Source organism: Oncorhynchus mykiss, chromosome 19 (assembly GCF_057628025.1).
Source record: "Oncorhynchus mykiss isolate SJ-2025 chromosome 19, ASM5762802v1, whole genome shotgun sequence".
NCBI lineage: Eukaryota > Metazoa > Chordata > Actinopteri > Salmoniformes > Salmonidae > Oncorhynchus > Oncorhynchus mykiss.
The window spans coordinates 5,100,001-5,117,500 of NC_143040.1; the positions used below are offsets into that span (position 1 = coordinate 5,100,001).

The 17,500-nt window shown below is 39.3% G+C and overlaps 1 protein-coding gene across 4 annotated transcripts in view; it reads right to left on the minus strand.

The window, feature by feature from the left end:
- The window catches only part of LOC118936633 (circadian locomoter output cycles protein kaput), a 53,879-nt gene that overhangs the window by 15,357 nt on the left and 21,022 nt on the right, over positions 1–17,500 (minus strand). The window contains exons 11-19 of one of the 4 annotated variants that reach the window (XM_090209920.1): positions 16,400–16,482; positions 14,755–14,861; positions 14,348–14,495; positions 11,668–11,746; positions 5,417–5,567; positions 4,991–5,097; positions 4,648–4,722; positions 2,207–2,380; positions 290–493 (exon numbers count right to left, since the gene is read on the minus strand). In XM_090209920.1, the coding sequence (XP_090066046.1) occupies positions 290–493; positions 2,207–2,380; positions 4,648–4,722; positions 4,991–5,097; positions 5,417–5,567; positions 11,668–11,746; positions 14,348–14,495; positions 14,755–14,861; positions 16,400–16,482 (1,128 nt within the window). Of the gene's footprint in view, positions 1–289; positions 494–1,980; positions 2,381–4,647; positions 4,723–4,990; positions 5,098–5,416; positions 5,568–11,667; positions 11,747–14,347; positions 14,496–14,754; positions 14,862–16,399; positions 16,483–17,500 lie in introns of those variants that run through there. The other 3 variants (XM_090209919.1, XM_090209918.1, XM_090209917.1) reach the window with 3 other exon arrangements.

Consider the following 17,500-nt stretch of genomic DNA (forward strand, 5'->3'; position numbering starts at 1 on the left):
AGCAGGTTCTCACAGAGATTATGTCAGAGAGATAGAGAGAGAGCAGGTTCTCACAGAGATTATGTAATTGATAAGACAGGTCTAACACAGTGGCTAGCTGTTCAGCTACATCTATTACCATGGTGATTATATTACACAACTTAACAAAACATAGCATACAACTAAATAACATAACAACTAAATAACATATAATACACATAAGATACCATAACATTAAAAAAAACAACCCAACACAATGTTTTATAAAGATAATATGAACATAACAACATACCACTGCTTGGCTGAATACCTGAGCGAGAGAGTTGTTTTGCTGTAGTTGAAGGTTCTGTTGAGGAGGAGGTGACTGCTGCTGCTGAATGGTGAGCTGACTTCCTGTGTGGGCGGGGTTTAGGACAGTCTGCTGCACCTGATTGGTCAAAACTGCTCCCTGTGGCACCACCCCCACCTGAGGCAGCTGGACATTCAAAGCTCCGCCAGGCTGCTGCACGAACATCTATCACCACAAAACAACAGAATAATTTTGCACGTCCAATTTTTCAGTTTTTGATTTGTTAAAAAAGTTTGAAATATCCAATAAATGTCGTTCCACTTCATGATTGTGTCCCACTTGTTGTTGATTCTTCACAAAAAAATACAGTTTTATATCTTTATGTTTGAAGCCTGAAATGTGGCAAAAGGTCGCAAAGTTCAAGGGGGCCGAATACTTTCGCAAGGCACTGTATCTCCTAACTGTATAGGGTCTATATACCTCCTACCTGTATGGGGTCTATATACCTCCTACCTGTATGGGGTCTATATATATATATTCTACCTGTATGGGGTCTATATATATATATTCTACCTGTATGGGGTCTATATATATATATATTCTACCTGTATGGGGTCTATATATATATATTCTACATGTATGCGGTCTATATATATATATATCCTACCTGTATGGGGTCAATATATATATATATATATATATATCCTACCTGTATGGGGTCAATATATATATATATATCCTACCTGTATGGGGTCAATATATATATATCCTACCTGTATGGGGTCTATATAGATATATTCTACCTGTATGGGGTCTATATATATATATATATATATATATATATATTCTACCTGTATGCGGTCTATATATATATATATCCTACCTGTATGGGGTCAATATATATATATATATATATCCTACCTGTATGGGGTCAATATATATATATCCTACCTGTATGGGGTCAATATATATCCATCCTACCTGTATGGGGTCAATATATATATATCCTACCTGTATGGGGTCAATATATATATATATATATATCCTACCTGTATGGGGTCAATATATATCCATCCTACCTGTATGGGGTCAATATATATATCCTACCTGTATGGGGTCAATATATATATATCCTACCTGTATGGGGTCAATATATATATATATCCTACCTGTATGGGGTCAATATATATATATCCTACCTGTATGGGGTCAATATAAATATATCCTACCTGTATGGGGTCAATATATATCCATCCTACCTGTATGGGGTCAATATATATATATATCCTACCTGTATGGGGTCAATATATATCCTACCTGTATGGGGTCAATATATATATATATCCTACCTGTATGGGGTCAATATATATATATATCCTACCTGTATGGGGTCAATATATATATATCCTACCTGTATGCGGTCAATATATATATATATCCTACCTGTATGGGGTCAATATATATCCATCCTACCTGTATGGGGTCAATATATATATATCCTACCTGTATGGGGTCAATATATATATATCCTACCTGTATGGGGTCAATATATATCCATCCTACCTGTATGGGGTCAATATATATCCATCCTACCTGTATGGGGTCAATATATATATATATATATCCTACCTGTATGGGGTCAATATATATACATCCTACCTGTATGGGGTCTATATATCTCCTACCTGTATGGGGTCTATATATCTCCTACCTGTATGGCTGGGGGCTGTACTCTGTGTAGTTGGTCCTGTATGGCTGGGGGCTGTACTCTGTGTAGTTGGTCCTGTATGGCTGGGGGCTGTACTCTGTGTAGTTGGTCCTGTATGGGGTCTATATACCTCCTACCTGTATGGCTGGGGGCTGTACTCTGTGTAGTTGGTCCTGTATGGCTGGGGGCTGTACTCTGTGTAGTTGGTCCTGTATGGCTGGGGGCTGTACTCTGTGTAGTTGGTCCTGTATGGCTGGGGGCTGTACTCTGTGTAGTTGGTCCTGTATGGCTCGGAGTTCATCCTGCTGTCTCTGGATGTTGGCCTGAATCATCCTGGTCCTCTGCTCCAGCTGGTCCTTTAGGTGCTGCATAGCATTCACCTGGGCTGAGAACTCTAGCACCGGCTTGGGGTTGGAGGGGGGAGAAACGGGGGAAGAGAGAGAGGGAAACATAGGGAGAAAGATTGTTCCCACCATGTTATATGACAAGCAAGCAGCGTCAGGCTACAATAGGTTCTGCTGTCTGACATACTAGTACTGAATGGCTGGAGGGAGGTTCTGCTGTCTGACATACTAGTACTGAATGGCTGGAGGGAGGTTCTGCTGTCTGAATGGCTGTAGAGAGGTTCTGCTGTCTGACATACTAGTACTGAATGGCTGGAGGGAGGTTCTGCTGTCTGACATACTAGTACTGAATGGCTGGAGGGAGGTTCTGCTGTCTGACATACTAGTACTGAATGGCTGGAGGGAGGTTCTGCTGTCTGACATACTAGTACTGAATGGCTGGAGGGAGGTTCTGCTGTCTGACATACTAGTACTGAATGGCTGTAGGGAGGTTCTGCTGTCTGCTGTCTGAATGGCTGGAGGGAGGTTCTGCTGTCTGACATACTAGTACTGAATGGCTGGAGGGAGGTTCTGCTGTCTGACATACTAGTACTGAATGGCTGGAGGGAGGTTCTGCTGTCTGAATGGCTGTAGAGAGGTTCTGCTGTCTGACATACTAGTACTGAATGGCTGGAGGGAGGTTCTGCTGTCTGACATACTAGTACTGAATGGCTGGAGGGAGGTTCTGCTGTCTGACATACTAGTACTGAATGGCTGGAGGGAGGTTCTGCTGTCTGCTGTCTGAATGGCTGTAGGGAGGTTCTGCTGTCTGAATGGCTGTAGAGAGGTTCTGCTGTCTGACATACTAGTACTGAATGGCTGGAGGGAGGTTCTGCTGTCTGACATACTAGTACTGAATGGCTGTAGGGAGGTTCTGCTGTCTGCTGTCTGAATGCCTGTAGAGAGGTTCTGCTGTCTGACATACTAGTACTGAATGGCTGGAGGGAGGTTCTGCTGTCTGACATACTAGTACTGAATGGCTGGAGGGAGGTTCTGCTGTCTGCTGTCTGAATGCCTGTAGAGAGGTTCTGCTGTCTGACATACTAGTACTGAATGGCTGGAGGGAGGTTCTGCTGTCTGAATGGCTGGAGGGAGGTTCTGCTGTCTGCTGTCTGAATGGCTGTAGGGAGATTCTGCTGTCTGCTGTCTGAATGGCTGGAGGGAGGTTCTGCTGTCTGAATGGCTGGAGGGAGGTTCTGCTGTCTGCTGTCTGAATGGCTGTAGAGAGGTTCTGCTGTCTGAATGGCTGTAGAGAGGTTCTGCTGTCTGACATACTAGTACTGAATGGCTGTAGGGAGGTTCTGCTGTCTGACATACTAGTACTGAATGGCTGTAGAGAGGTTCTGCTGTCTGCTGTCTGAATGGCTGTAGGGAGGTTCTGCTGTCTGACATACTAGTACTGAATGGCTGTAGAGAGGTTCTGCTGTCTGCTGTCTGAATGGCTGTAGGGAGGTTCTGCTGTCTGAATGGCTGTAGGAAGGTTCTGCTGTCTGAATGGCTGTAGAGAGGTTCTGCTGTCTGAATGACTGTAGAGTGGTTCTGCTGTCTGACATACTAGTACTGAATGGCTGTAGGGAGATTCTGCTGTCTGCTGTCTGAATGGCTGTAGGGAGGTTCTGCTGTCTGAATGGCTGTAGGGAGGTTCTGCTGTCTGAATGGCTGTAGAGAGGTTCTGCTGTCTGACATACTAGTACTGAATGGCTGGAGGGAGGTTCTGCTGTCTGACATACTAGTACTGAATGGCTGTAGGGAGGTTCTGCTGTCTGCTGTCTGAATGGCTGTAGGGAGGTTCTGCTGTCTGAATGGCTGTAGAGAGGTTCTGCTGTCTGACATACTAGTACTGAATGGCTGTAGGGAGGTTCTGCTGTCTGCTGTCTGAATGGCTGTAGAGAGGTTCTGCTGTCTGACATACTAGTACTGAATGGCTGTAGGGAGGTTCTGCTGTCTGACATACTAGTACTGAATGGCTGTAGGGAGGTTCTGCTGTCTGACATACTAGTACTGAATGGCTGTAGGGAGGTTCTGCTGTCTGCTGTCTGAATGGCTGTAGGGAGGTTCTGCTGTCTGAATGGCTGTAGAGAGGTTCTGCTGTCTGACATACTAGTACTGAATGGCTGTAGGATCGTCACACTTAAGCGGTGTCCCAAATAAGCACCCTATTCACTATTTAGTACACTACTTTTCACCAGGCTCCATAGGGCAAAGTCAAAAGTAGTGCACTATATAGGGCTGTAACCTTGGATAGATGGGTACCAGGTGAATAGGGTAGATAGACGGGCGTTTCTCACCTCTTGTTGTTGGTGTTGTTGTATCACAGGATGGACGGGAGCCACACTGTGTCCCGTGGTCTGAGAACTCGTAGACTACACACGCACACCAACACAGACAACAGATCCCGTGTGAGTTTGATTCAGTTGCAGTTGATTCAGAGTCGATTCAATTTAGATTCGTCTCAGGTTGAATTGGACCTGGTCATGTCCTGCTCCTCCACAACAGATTCAATTCATCATGTATTTTAATAGCACCTGTTGGACTCACCCAATCGCCCAGTCAAAACAAACTTGCTTATTTTTGGGGGGGTTCTGTCCAATCACTTTCTGTCCAGTCGCATTCTGTCCAATCAGGGCTTACCTGGCTGCTGATGGAGGAGCGTCTCTGTGATGTCATCTCGATGGTGGAGGCAACATGTGACTGACGAGGGGGCGTGGCCATGTCCATGTGGAGCTTGGAGGCTGTTGCTATGGAGATGAGAGATCCTATTATAGTCAGAGATACTGATGTGTGAGTGGTCTGAGATGTGTGTGTGTGTCTGTGTGTGTTTGTGTGTGTGTGTGGTCTGTGTGTGGTCTGTGTGTGTGTGTGTGTGTGTGTGTGTGTCTGTGTCTGTGTGTGTGTGGTCTGTGTGTGTGTGGTCTGTGTGTGTGTGTGTGTGTGTGTGTGTGTGTTGTCTGTGTGTGTGTGTGTGTGTGTGTGTGTGTCTGTGTGTGGTCTGTGTGTGTCTGTGTGTGTGTGTGTGTCTGTGTGTGTGTGTGTGTGTGTGTGTGTGTGTTCTCTTACAGGTACAGGTGTTGTCTGAGAGCTGTGAGGAGGTCTTGTGTGAGGACAGAGAGGTGGAGGAGGGGGTGTGACTACGGTCAAAGCGTTCCAGGGCCTCTTTTAGGCTGGAAACTGTGTTGAGCTGAGACTCAGATCCACTGTCTTGACTCTGCTTCAGGGAGGAGAGAGGAGAAGGAACTAATCACAATGGAGGTAGCTAGACATCTACCACTTAGACAGTCATAGTTACATTAATACCAGATAACTACCACTTAGACTGTCATAGTTACATTAATACCAGATAACTACCACTTAGACAGTCATAGTTATATTAATAACAGATAGATATCACTTAGACAGTCATAGTTATATTATATAGATAGATATCTACCACTTAGACAGTCATAGTTATATTAATAACAGATAACTAACTACCACTTAGACTGTCAAAGTTACATTAATAACAGATATCACTTAGACAGTCCTAGTTATATTAATAACAGATAGATATCACTTAGACAGTCCTAGTTATATTAATAACAGATAGATACCACTTAGACAGTCCTAGTTATATTAATAACAGATAGATATCACTTAGACAGTCCTAGTTATATTAATAACAGATAGATATCTACCACATAGACAGTCCTAGTTATATTAATAACAGATAGATATCACTTAGACAGTCCTAGTTATATTAATAACAGATAGATACCACTTAGACAGTCCTAGTTATATTAATAACAGATAGACAGTCCTAGTTATATTAATAACAGATAGATATCTACCACATAGACAGTCCTAGTTATATTAATAACAGATAGATAGATATCACTTAGACAGTCCTAGTTATATTAATAACAGATATCACTTAGACAGTCCTAGTTATATTAATAACAGATATCACTTAGACAGTCCTAGTTATATTAATAACAGATAGATATCACTTAGACAGTCCTAGTTATATTAATAACATATAGATATCACTTAGACAGTCCTAGTTATATTAATAACAGATAGATATCACTTAGACAGTCCTAGTTATATTAATAACAGATATCACTTAGACAGTCCTAGTTATATTAATAACAGATAGATATCACTTAGACAGTCCTAGTTATATTAATAACAGATAGATATCACTTAGACAGTCCTAGTTATATTAATAACAGATAGATATCACTTAGACAGTCCTAGTTATATTAATAACAGATAGATATCTACCACTTAGACAGTCCTAGTTATATTAATAACAGATAGATATCACTTAGACAGTCCTAGTTATATTAATAACAGATATCACTTAGACAGTCCTAGTTATATTAATAACAGATAGATATCACTTAGACAGTCATAGTTATATTATATAGATAGATATCTACCACTTAGACAGTCATAGTTATATTAATAACAGATAACTAACTACCACTTAGACTGTCAAAGTTACATTAATAACAGATATCACTTAGACAGTCCTAGTTATATTAATAACAGATAGATATCACTTAGACAGTCCTAGTTATATTAATAACAGATAGATACCACTTAGACAGTCCTAGTTATATTAATAACAGATAGATATCACTTAGACAGTCCTAGTTATATTAATAACAGATAGATATCTACCACATAGACAGTCCTAGTTATATTAATAACAGATAGATATCACTTAGACAGTCCTAGTTATATTAATAACAGATAGATACCACTTAGACAGTCCTAGTTATATTAATAACAGATAGATAGATATCACTTAGACAGTCCTAGTTATATTAATAACAGATAGATATCACTTAGACAGTCCTAGTTATATTAATAACAGATATCACTTAGACAGTCCTAGTTATATTAATAACAGATAGATATCACTTAGACAGTCCTAGTTATATTAATAACAGATAGATATCACTTAGACAGTCCTAGTTATATTAATAACAGATAGATATCACTTAGACAGTCCTAGTTATATTAATAACAGATAGATATCTACCACTTAGACAGTCCTAGTTATATTAATAACAGATAGATATCACTTAGACAGTCCTAGTTATATTAATAACAGATATCACTTAGACAGTCCTAGTTATATTAATAACAGATAGATATCACTTAGACAGTCCTAGTTATATTAATAACAGATAGATATCACTTAGACAGTCCTAGTTATATTAATAACAGATAGATATCACTTAGACAGTCCTAGTTATATTAATAACAGATAGATATCACTTAGACAGTCCTAGTTATATTAATAACAGATAGATATCACTTAGACAGTCCTAGTTATATTAATAACAGATAGATATCACTTAGACAGTCCTAGTTATATTAATAACAGATAGATACCACTTAGACAGTCCTAGTTATATTAATAACAGATAGATACCACTTAGACAGTCCTAGTTATATTAATAACAGATAGATATCACTTAGACAGTCCTAGTTATATTAATAACAGATAGATACCACTTAGACAGTCCTAGTTATATTAATAACAGATAGATATCACTTAGACAGTCATAGTTATATTAATAACAGATAGATATCACTTAGACAGTCATAGTTATATTAATAACAGATAGATATCACTTAGACAGTCCTAGTTATATTAATAACAGATAGATACCACTTAGACAGTCCTAGTTATATTAATAACAGATAGATACCACTTAGACAGTCCTAGTTATATTAATAACAGATAGATATCACTTAGACAGTCCTAGTTATATTAATAACAGATAGATATCACTTAGACAGTCCTAGTTATATTAATAACAGATAGATACCACTTAGACAGTCCTAGTTATATTAATAACAGATAGATACCACTTAGACAGTCCTAGTTATATTAATAACAGATAGATACCACTTAGACAGTCCTAGTTATATTAATAACAGATATCACTTAGACTGTCATAGTTATATTAATAACAGATAGATATCTACCACTTAGACAGTCCTAGTTATATTAATAACAGATAGATATCTATCACTTAGACAGTCCTAGTTATATTAATAACAGATAGATATCACTTAGACAGTCCTAGTTATATTAATAACAGATATCACTTAGACAGTCATAGTTATATTAATAACAGATAGATATCACTTAGACAGTCCTAGTTATATTAATAACAGATAGATACCACTTAGACAGTCCTAGTTATATTAATAACAGATAGATACCACTTAGACAGTCCTAGTTATATTAATAACAGATAGATATCACTTAGACAGTCCTAGTTATATTAATAACAGATAGATACCACTTAGACAGTCCTAGTTATATTAATAACAGATAGATACCACTTAGACAGTCCTAGTTATATTAATAACAGATAGATACCACTTAGACAGTCCTAGTTATATTAATAACAGATATCACTTAGACTGTCATAGTTATATTAATAACAGATAGATATCTACCACTTAGACAGTCCTAGTTATATTAATAACAGATATCTACCACTTAGACAGAGTTATATTAATAACAGATAGATATCACTTAGACAGCCCTAGTTATATTAATAACAGATAGATATCACTTAGACAGTCCTAGTTATATTAATAACAGATAGATACCACTTAGACAGTCCTAGTTATATTAATAACAGATAGATACCACTTAGACAGTCCTAGTTATATTAATAACAGATATCTACCACTTAGACAGTCCTAGTTATATTAATAACAGATAGATAGATATCACTTAGACATTCCTAGTTATATTAATAACAGATATCACTTAGACAGTCCTAGTTATATTAATAACAGATAGATAGATATCACTTAGACAGTCCTAGTTATATTAATAACAGATAGATATCACTTAGACAGTCCTAGTTATATTAATAACAGATAAATATCACTTAGACAGTCCTAGTTATATTAATAACAGATAGATATCACTTAGACAGTCCTAGTTATATTAATAACAGATAGATATCACTTAGACAGTCCTAGTTATATTAATAACAGATAGATATCACTTAGACAGTCCTAGTTATATTAATAACAGATAGATATCACTTAGACAGTCCTAGTTATATTAATAACAGATATCACTTAGACAGTCCTAGTTATATTAATAACAGATAGATATCACTTAGACAGTCCTAGTTATATTAATAACAGATAGATATCTACCACTTAGACAGTCCTAGTTATATTAATAACAGATATCACTTAGACAGTCCTAGTTATATTAATAACAGATAGATATCACTTAGACAGTCCTAGTTATATTAATAACAGATATCACTTAGACAGTCCTAGTTATATTAATAACAGATAGATATCACTTAGACAGTCATAGTTATATTAATAACAGATAGATATCTACCACTTAGACAGTCCTAGTTATATTAATAACAGATATCACTTAGACAGTCCTAGTTATATTAATAACAGATAGATATCACTTAGACAGTCCTAGTTATATTAATAACAGATAGATATCTACCACTTAGACAGTCCTAGTTATATTAATAACAGATATCACTTAGACAGTCCTAGTTATATTAATAACAGATAGATATCACTTAGACAGTCCTAGTTACATTAATAACAGATAGATATCACTTAGACAGTCATAGTTATATTAATAACAGATATCTACCACTTAGACAGTCATAGTTACATTAATAACAGATAGATATCACTTAGACAGTCCTAGTTATATTAATAACAGATAGATATCACTTAGACAGTCATAGTTATATTAATAACAGATATCTACCACTTAGACAGAGTTATATTAATAACAGATAGATATCACTTAGACAGCCCTAGTTATATTAATAACAGATAGATATCTACCACTTAGACAGTCCTAGTTACATTAATAACAGATAGATATCACTTAGACAGTCATAGTTATATTAATAACAGATATCTACCACTTAGACAGAGTTATATTAATAACAGATAGATATCACTTAGACAGCCCTAGTTATATTAATAACAGATAGATATCTACCACTTAGACAGTCCTAGTTATATTAATAACAGATAGATATCACTTAGACAGTCATAGTTATATTAATAACAGATAGATATCACTTAGACAGTCCTAGTTATATTAATAACAGATAGATATCTACCACTTAGACAGTCCTAGTTATATTAATAACAGATAGATATCTATCACTTAGACAGTCCTAGTTATATTAATAACAGATAGATATCACTTAGACAGTCCTAGTTATATTAATAACAGATAGATATCACTTAGACAGTCCTAGTTATATTAATAACAGATAGATATCTACCACTTAGACAGTCCTAGTTATATTAATAACAGATAGATATCTATCACTTAGACAGTCCTAGTTATATTAATAACAGATAGATATCACTTAGACAGTCCTAGTTATATTAATAACAGATAGATATCACTTAGACAGTCCTAGTTATATTAATAACAGATATATATCACTTAGACAGTCCTAGTTATATTAATAACAGATAGATATCTATCACTTAGACAGTCATAGTTATATTAATAACAGATAGATATCACTTAGACAGTCCTAGTTATATTAATAACAGATAGATATCTATCACTTAGACAGTCATAGTTATATTAATAACAGATAGATATCACTTAGACAGTCCTAGTTATATTAATAACAGATAGATATCACTTAGACAGTCCTAGTTATATTAATAACAGATATATATCACTTAGACAGTCCTAGTTATATTAATAACAGATATCTATCACTTAGACAGTCATAGTTATATTAATAACAGATAGATATCACTTAGACAGTCATAGTTATATTAATAACAGATAGATATCTATCACTTAGACAGTCCTAGTTACATTAATAACAGATAGATATCTACCACTTAGACAGTCCTAGTTATATTAATAACAGATAGATATCTACCACTTAGACAGTCCTAGTTATATTAATAACAGATAGATATCTACCACTTAGACAGCCCTAGTTATATTAATAACAGATAGATATCTACCACTTAGACAGTCCTAGTTATATTAATAACAGATAGATATCTACCACTTAGACAGCCCTAGTTATATTAATAACAGATAGATATCTACCACTTAGACAGTCCTAGTTATATTAATAACAGATAGATATCTACCACTTAGACAGTCCTAGTTATATTAATAACAGATAGATATCTACCACTTAGACAGTCCTAGTTATATTAATAACAGATAGATATCTACCACTTAGACAGTCCTAGTTATATTAATATGAAAGAGGGAAAATACACATCAATGTGATGATGCATCTCACCTTGTCCACAGTTACCTCAGGGGGGGGCTCTTCAATGATACCCAGCTCTCTACGCTGCTCTGCCCTCACCTCCGCGTAGCTACACAGAGAACAGAACATGTCACCTCTCCATAGCTACACAGAGAGACAGAACAAGTCACCTCTCCATAGCTACACAGAGAGACAGAACAAGTCACCTCTCCATAGTTACACAGAGAGACAGAACAAGTCACCTCTCCATAGTTACACAGAGAGACAGAACAAGTCACCTCTCCATAGTTACACAGAGAACAGAACAAGTCACCTCTCCATAGTTACACAGAGAACAGAACAAGTCACCTCTCCATAGTTACACAGAGAGATAGAACAAGTCACCGCTCCATAGTTACACAGAGAGACAGAACAAGTCACCTCTCCATAGCTACACAGAGAACAGAACAAGTCACCTCTCCATAGCTACATAGAGAGACAGAACAAGTCACCGCTCCATAGTTACACAGAGAGACAGAACAGGTCACCTCTCCATAGTTACACAGAGAACAGAACAAGTCACCTCTCCATAGTTACACAGAGAACAGAACAAGTCACCTCTCCATAGTTACACAGACAGAGAACAGAACAAGTCACCTCTCCATAGTTACACAGAGAACAGAACAAGTCACCTCTCCATAGCTACACAGAGAACAGAACAAGTCACCTCTCCATAGTTACACAGAGAACAGAACAAGTCACCACTCCATAGCTACACAGAGAACAGAACAAGTCACCTCTCCATAGTTACACAGAGAACAGAACAAGTCACCTCTCCATAGCTACATAGAGAGACAGAACAAGTCACCTCTCCATAGTTACACAGAGAGACAGAACAAGTCACCTCTCCATAGCTACACAGAGAACAGAACAAGTCACCTCTCCATAGTTACACAGAGAACAGAACAAGTCACCTCTCCATAGTTACACAGAGAACAGAACAAGTCACCTCTCCATAGTTACACAGACAGAGAACAGAACAAGTCACCTCTCCATAGTTACACAGAGAACAGAACATGTCATCTCTCCATAGCTACACAGAACAAAACCGTCCCTTACAATATAATTATTTTTCCATTGATAGTCAGAATTGTTTCCATTTTCTAGTCCTTTATACAAATTGGAAGGATTTATTCTGTTGTTCAATTTAAATAAAATATGTTATGCCTTAAAGAATTTACAATAAATGATAGTCAGATTTTTAGAAGTATATAGATTATCAACCGTGTAGTCCAATCTTACCTGACGACAGTGTGTGTGGAGAACTATATGCAAATTTAAACAAATAGGTTTTAACCTCTCTTGGGTAGGGGGCAGTGTCTTCACGTCCAGGTGAAAAGCGTGCCCAAAGTAAACTGCCTGTTACTCAGGCCCAGAAGTTAGGATATGCATATAATTGGTATATTTGGATAGAAAACACTCTAAAGTTTCTAAAACGGTTAAAATAATGTCAGCCTACCACTAATGTCAGCCTACCACTAATTCAGCCTACCACTGTCAGCCTACCACTAATGTCAGCCTACCACTAATGTCAGCCAACCACTAATTCAGCCTACCACTAAATCAGCCTACCACTAATGTCAGCCTACCACTAATGTCAGCCTACCACTAATTCAGCCTACCACTATTTTCAATGGCTGTCACTTTTATTATAAAGCGAAGTCCTCCCAGATTGCAGTTCCTAGGGCTTCCACTAGATGTCAACAGTCTTTAGAAAGAGATTCAGGCTGGTTTTTGGAAAAATGAGCCAGAAATTGTAGTTTTTTTAGGTGGCTCCCATTTTGTCTGTAGTGTTTCCAAGCGCGTGAATGAGAGCGCATTCTTTGTTTGTTTTTCCGGGTAAACACACTAACGATTCTCCGTCTTAGATTGTATCGTTTATTTACATATTAGGGTACCTAAGGTTTGATTATAAACGTTGTTTGACTTGTTTGGATAAGTTTATTAGTAACGTTTGGGATTCATTTTGTATGCATTTTGAAGGAGGGAAACTGGGTGGATTATTGACTGAAGCTCGACCAGCTAAACTGAGTTATGGATAGAAAGAAGGACTTTATCGAACAAAAATACCATTTGTGATGTAACTGGGACCTATTAGAGTGCCAACAGAAGAAGATCATCAAAGGTAAGGCATTTTTTATATTGCTATTTCTGACTTTCGTGTCACACCTGCCTGGTTGAAACATGTTTTTCATGGTTTTGTGTGCGGGGAGCTGTCCTCAGATAATCGCGTGGTGTGCTTTCGCCGTAAAGCCTTTTTGAAATCTGACACAGCGGCTGGATTAAGAAGTTAAGCTTTTTATTTTGATGTATTTACACTTGTGATTTTATGAAAGTTAAATATTTATAATTCTGCGGTTTGAATTACGGCGCTCTGCAATTTCACCGGATGTTGGCCAGGTGGGACGTTTACCGTCCAGCCTGCCCATTAGAAGTTCAACAGATCTTTTCTGGTTGGATAGTGAGATGAGGTGTACCTGTTGGTCGTTGGCGTTCGACCTTCGTCTGACGTTTACCGTCCCGCCTGCCCATTAGAAGTTAAACAGATCTTTTCTGATTGGACAGTGAGATGAGGTGTGCCTGTTGGTCGTTGGCGTTCGACCTTCGTCTGACGTTTACCGTCCCGCCTGCCCATTAGAAGGTAAACATTACCATAACATGTCCTCCCTACCTGACGACGGTGTGCGTGCAGACGATGAACTCAGGCCTGGAGTTCCACTGGTGATAGGTGATGTAGTGACGAGTCTGGAGCCAGATCCACTGTTGACCTTTGGTCAGGAACCTGTAGTAACACGACTTCCCTTTACCATACTGCATCACTAGACAGAGAGGAGAGAGGAGAGAGGAACCTGTAGTAACTTTACCATACTGCATCACTAGACAGAGAGGAGAGAGGAGAGGGACCTGTAGTAACTTTACCATACTGCATCACTAGACAGAGAGGAGAGACCTGTAGTAACTTTACCATACTGCATCACTAGACAGAGAGGAGAGAGGGGCGGTCAGAGTGTGTGTGTGCGTGTGCGTGCGCGTGCGTGTGTGTGTGTGTGTGCGTGTGCGTGTGTGCGTGTAACTCACAGTGTTCGTGACACTTGGCCAGTGTCCCCAGGTCGTCTACATGATAGTAGTCGTAACCCGACGTTCCCAGAACCTCAAATGGAAGGTAGCCTATGATTGGTGGAGCCCTGGAGGGAGGAAATTAAATCATCAGTTACCCAGCCTGCTTATTAACAATAATACCACTTGTGTGTGTGTGTGTGTGTGTGTGTGTGTGTTTAACTGATAAGTCCCCACAACAACAGTAAAGGAACAAAGATTTGACCAACTGGGGACATTTTGCTAGTCCCCACAGGGTCAAATGCTGTTTCTAGGAGGGTTTAGAGTTAAAGTGAGAATTAGTGTTAGAATTACGTCAGGAGCTAGGGTTAGGAGCTAGGGTTAGGAGCTAGGGTTAGGAGCTAGGGTCAGTTTTAGGGTTAGGAGCTAGGGTTAGGAGCTAGGGTTAGGAGCTAGGGTTAGGAGCTAGGGTTAGGAGCTAGGGTTAGGAGCTAGGGTTAGGGGCTAGGGTTAGGAGCTAGGGTTAGGAGCTAGGGTTAGAAGCTAGGGTTAGGAGCTAGGGTTAGGAGCTAGGGTTAGAAGCTAGGGTTAGGAGCTAGGGTTAGGAACTAGGGTTAGGAGCTAGGGTTAGGAGCTAGGGTTAAGAGCTAGGGTTAGTTTTAGGGTTAGGAGCTAGGGTTAGGGGCTAGGGTTAGGAGCTAGGAGCTAGGGTTAGGAACTAGGGTTAGGAGCTAGGGTTAGTTTTAGGGTTAGGAGCTAGGGTTAGGAGCTAGGGTTAGGAGCTAGGGTTAGGAGCTAGGAGCTAGGGTTAGGAGCTAGGGTTAGGAGCTAGGGTTAGGAGCTAGGGTTAAGAGCTAGGGTTAAGAGCTAGGGTTAAGAGCTAGGGTTAGGAGCTAGGAGCTAGGTTTAGGAGCTAGGGTTAAGAGCTAGGGTTAAGAGCTAGGGTTAGGAGCTAGGGTTAGGAGCTAGGAGCTAGGGTTAGGAGCTAGGGTTAGGAGCTAGGGTTAGGAGCTAGGGTTAGTTTTAGGGTTAGGAGCTAGGGTTAGGCGCTAGGGTTAGGAGCTAGGGTTAGGAGCTAGGGTTAGGAGCTAGGGTTAGTTTTAGGGTTAGGAGCTAGGGTTAGTTTTAGGGTTAGGAGCTAGGGTTAGGAGCTAGGGTTAGGAGCTAGGGTTAGTTTTAGGGTTAGGAGCTAGGGTTAGTTTTAGGGTTAGGAGCTAGGGTTAGGAGCTAGGGTTAGGAGCTAGGAGCTAGGGTTAGGAGCTAGGGTTAGGAGCTAGGGTTAGGAGCTAGGGTTAGGAGCTAGGGTTAGGAGCTAGGGTTAGGAGCTAGGGTTAGTAGTTAGGGTTAGGTTTAAGGTTAGGATTTTGGGTTAAGGTTAGGGTAAGAGTACAGGGTTAGGGAAAATAGGATTTTGAACGGGACTGAATTGTGTGTCCCCACAAGCTTAGCTATAAGAACTAGAGACTGTTACCTGTGGTCTAGTAATAAGAACTACTATAGACTGTGTTACCTGTGGTCTAGTAATAAGAACTACTATAGACTGTGTTACCTGTGGTCTAGTAATAAGAACTACTAGAGACTGTGTTACCTGTGGTCTAGGAATACGAACTACTAGAGACTGTGTTACCTGTGGTCTAGTAATAAGAACTACTAGAGACTGTGTTACCTGTGGTCTAGGAATAGGAACTTCCACTCCAGACTGTGTCGGGAGGTGAACTCTTCATTGGGCTCCACCACTGTACACATCTCCTATGGAGGGATAGACAACAAGATAGATATCAATATATCTTACATATAATATAGATGGTTGAATATAGATAGACAATATACACTCAGTGGGCAGTTTATTAGGTACAACAATCTAGTACCTGGTCGGACTCATTTTGCCTCCAGAACGGCCTGAATTATTCGGGGGAATGGATTCTACAAGGTGTCTGAAACGTTCCACAGCCATCACACAGTTGCTGCAGATTGGGCGGTGGTACATTCATGCTGCTAACAGCCCGTTCCATCTCATCCCATCGTTGCTCTATTGGGTAGAGGTCTTGGGGACGGACCAGGAGACTCTAGTAAACTGAAATCATCTATCATGTTTCAGGCCATGTTTTTCCACTTCTCAATTGTCCAGTGTTGGTGATTGTGTGCCCACTGGAGCTGCTTCTTCTTGTTTTTAGCTGATAGGAGTGGAACCAGGAGTGGTCTGGTTCCTCTCTAGGTTTCTTCCTAGTTTTCTGGCCTTTCTAGGGAGTTTTTCCTAGCCACTGTGCTTCTACACCTGCATTGCTTGCTGTTTGGGGGTTTTAGGCTGAGTTTCTGTACAGCACTTTGAGATATCAGCTGATGTACGAAGGGCTTTATAAATACATTTGATTTGGTCGTCTGCTGCAACAGCCCGTCCTTGACAAGGACCAACGAGTCGTGCGTTCTGAGATGCCGTTCTGCAACCCACTGTTGGTTGTAGGGCACCTCCATTTGTCTGTTTGTGGCCCTCCTGTTAGCTCAACCCACTGTTGGTTGTAGTGCCTCCATTTGTCTGTTTGTGGCCCTCCTGTTAGCTCAACCCACTGTTGGTTGTAGTGCACCTCCATGTGTCTGTTTGTGGCCCTCCTGTTAGCTCAACCCACTGTTGGTTGTAGTGCCTCCATTTGTCTGTTTGTGGCCCTCCTGTTAGCTCAACCCACTGTTGGTTGTAGTGCCTCCATTTGTCTGTTTGTGGCCCTCCTGTTAGCTCAACCCACTGTTGGTTGTAGTGCCTCCATTTGTCTGT